The sequence below is a fragment of the Sprattus sprattus genome, assembly GCF_963457725.1.
Source record: "Sprattus sprattus genome assembly, chromosome: 12".
In the NCBI taxonomy this organism is placed as follows: Eukaryota; Metazoa; Chordata; class Actinopteri; order Clupeiformes; family Clupeidae; genus Sprattus; species Sprattus sprattus.
This window is the reverse complement of record NC_137910.1, coordinates 2,808,599-2,811,098: the sequence shown is the minus strand read 5'-3', so window position 1 is coordinate 2,811,098 and position 2,500 is coordinate 2,808,599. Positions and strand designations below refer to the sequence as shown.

Genomic DNA, 2,500 nt, shown 5'->3' with positions numbered 1-2,500 from the left:
GGTCTGTCTGACTCACATGAACACTACCCCATCCATTCATCCACACTGCTTGCCAACATGAAGAGACTTGTATGCCAGTTCACACACATATGGGGCATGGACATCACCTTAGGTTACCCATAGACTGGCATTGATAATGGAGAACAACATTTACAAGGTTTTTAAAGACAACATATTTAGGGGTTCAGCCCAAAACCCTCAGGCCACCCTCTGTGGCCCCTGATGATGGCCAGGTAATGGTTTATAAGGCTCAGTGTGTTTATATATATACTGTAAGTGCCAGTGTGTTAGTATAGGTACACACATGTGTGTGTATAATAGGTGAGAGCAGACAGCTGTTGGAGCTTTTGAAGGGAGAGTGTGTGTGTGTGTCTGTGTCTGTGTCTGTGTGTGTGTGTGTGTGTGTGTGTGTGTGTGTGTGTCTGTGTCTGTGTCTGTGTCTGTGTGTGTGTGTGTGTGTGTGTGTGTGTGTGTGTGTGTGTGTCTGTGTGTGTGTCTGTGTGTGTGTCTGTGTGTGTGTCTGTGTGTGTGTGTGTGTGTGTGTGTGTGTGTGTGTGTGTGTGTGTGTGTGTGTGTGTGTGTTTATCTCACCCTGACTCTGGCCATCTGCTGTGGCCCCTGCTCATTCTCCCTGAGTGAGCCCATGTAGGAGTCCTTCTGGAAGACGGGCGCGTTGTCGTTGACGTCCATCACGTTGATGCGCAGGCGGCCTGTCGTCTCCTCGCCGCCCCCGTCCTTGGCCAGCACCGTCAGCGTGAAGCGCCGCATCAGCTCGAAGTCCAGGCGCGCCTTCAGCACCACCCACCCCGTCACCGCGTCCAATGAGAACCTGAGGGCGGGAGGAGGGAGGGGAAACACAGCCATATCAGAAGGCTAGGATGCAACACAGCCAATCAGGTGGCTAGGATGCAGCACAGCCAATCAGGTGGCTAGGATGCAACACTGCCAATCAGGTGGCTAGGATGCAGCACAGCCAATCAGGTGGCTAGGAGGCAGCACAGCCAATCAGGAGGCTAGGATGCAACACAGCTAATCAGGAGGCTAGGATGCAACACAGCCAATCAGGAGGCTAGGATGCAACACAGCCAATCAGGAGGCTAGGATGCAACACAGCCAATCAGGAGGCTAGGATGCAACACAGCCAATCAGGAGGCTAGGATGCAACACAGCCAATCAGGAGGCTAGGATGCAACACAGCCAATCAGGTGGCTAGGATGCAACACAGCCAATCAGGAGGCTAGGATGCAACACAGCCAATCAGGTGGCTAGGATGCAGCACAGCCAATCAGGAGGCTAGGATGCAACACAGCCAATCAGGAGGCTAGGATGCAACACAGCCAATCAGGAGGCTAGGATGCAGCACAGCCAATCAGGAGGCTAGAATGCAACACAGCCAATCAGGTGGCTAGGATGCAGCACAGCCAATCAGGAGGCTAGGATGCAACACAGCCAATCAGGAGGCTAGGATGCAACACAGCCAATCAGGAGGCTAGGATGCAGCACAGCCAATCAGGAGGCTAGAATGCAACACAGCCAATGAGAACCTGAGGGCAGGACGAGAGACGGGAAACACAGCCAATGTATTTTATTTTATTTTATTTTATTTTATTTTATTTTATTTTATTTTATTTTATTTTATTTTATTTTATTTTATTTTATTTTATTTTATTTTATTTTATTTTATTTTATTTTATTTTATTTTATTTTATCTTATTTTATTTTAAATGTTTTGCCAATGTTATGTCTGATATATATGCTAATGCATTTATTAAGTTGTTTAGCAATTTTCACTCTGGCAGGGGGACTGCCGATGGAAACTAGCCTTTTGGCTATAATTGGGTGCATTTACATTTTAATGTTTATTAATGTACACTGTCCCTCTTCATCAAATAAACAAACTGAAACTGAAACTGAAACACAGCCAATCAGGAGGCTAGGATGCAACACAGCCAATCAGGAGGCTAGGATGCAACACATTACTAGAGTAACCAAAAGATGAAGGACAGATCAGACAGTGAGGGACAAAATACCATCAAAAACTATGAAGGTTTCAATAACCTGGAAAGTTCTTAGAAGTCAAAATGTCCTTTGCCTGAAATCTTTTACAGTCCTGTAGAATCTTAAGGAGTGTTACCTTATTTCCTCTGTCTCCCCTAAAATATGAATAGATTTGGTATCTTACGTGCCGTGTGAGGTGAACTCCAAGGACAAAACAGAGGGTACAGCTATCCTAAAATGTGCTCACTTTGATTTAAAATATGCCTTTTTCTGATATCGTGAAATACCATAGCAGGACGTGAAGTGATGTCAGCTGAGACGTTGTGAGTGGAGAAATGGGACTAGTTCAAACAGTTTAATGCAATGCGAAACAATTTAAACTAAATGTTTAAGCGTGAAAAGTGAGTTATCTCTTTCTTGCTCTCTCCTCTTTCGCTCCCCCCCCCTCTCTATCTCTGTCTCTCTTTATATGAGTGAATCTGCAGGGCATCCTTACTGGTCT

At 45.8% G+C, this 2,500-nt stretch overlaps 1 protein-coding gene across 1 annotated transcript in view; it reads right to left on the bottom strand.

Moving 5' to 3' along the window:
* Positions 1 to 2,500, bottom strand: part of cdh23 (cadherin-related 23) — a gene marked incomplete at both ends in the record, with an annotated part of 283,012 nt that overhangs the window by 95,631 nt on the left and 184,881 nt on the right. Inside the window, 2 exon segments of the mRNA XM_080848547.1 lie at positions 592 to 829; positions 2,495 to 2,500. The exon segment at positions 2,495 to 2,500 is cut by the window's right edge and continues 59 nt beyond it. Coding sequence (XP_080704673.1) covers positions 592 to 829; positions 2,495 to 2,500 — 244 coding nt within the window.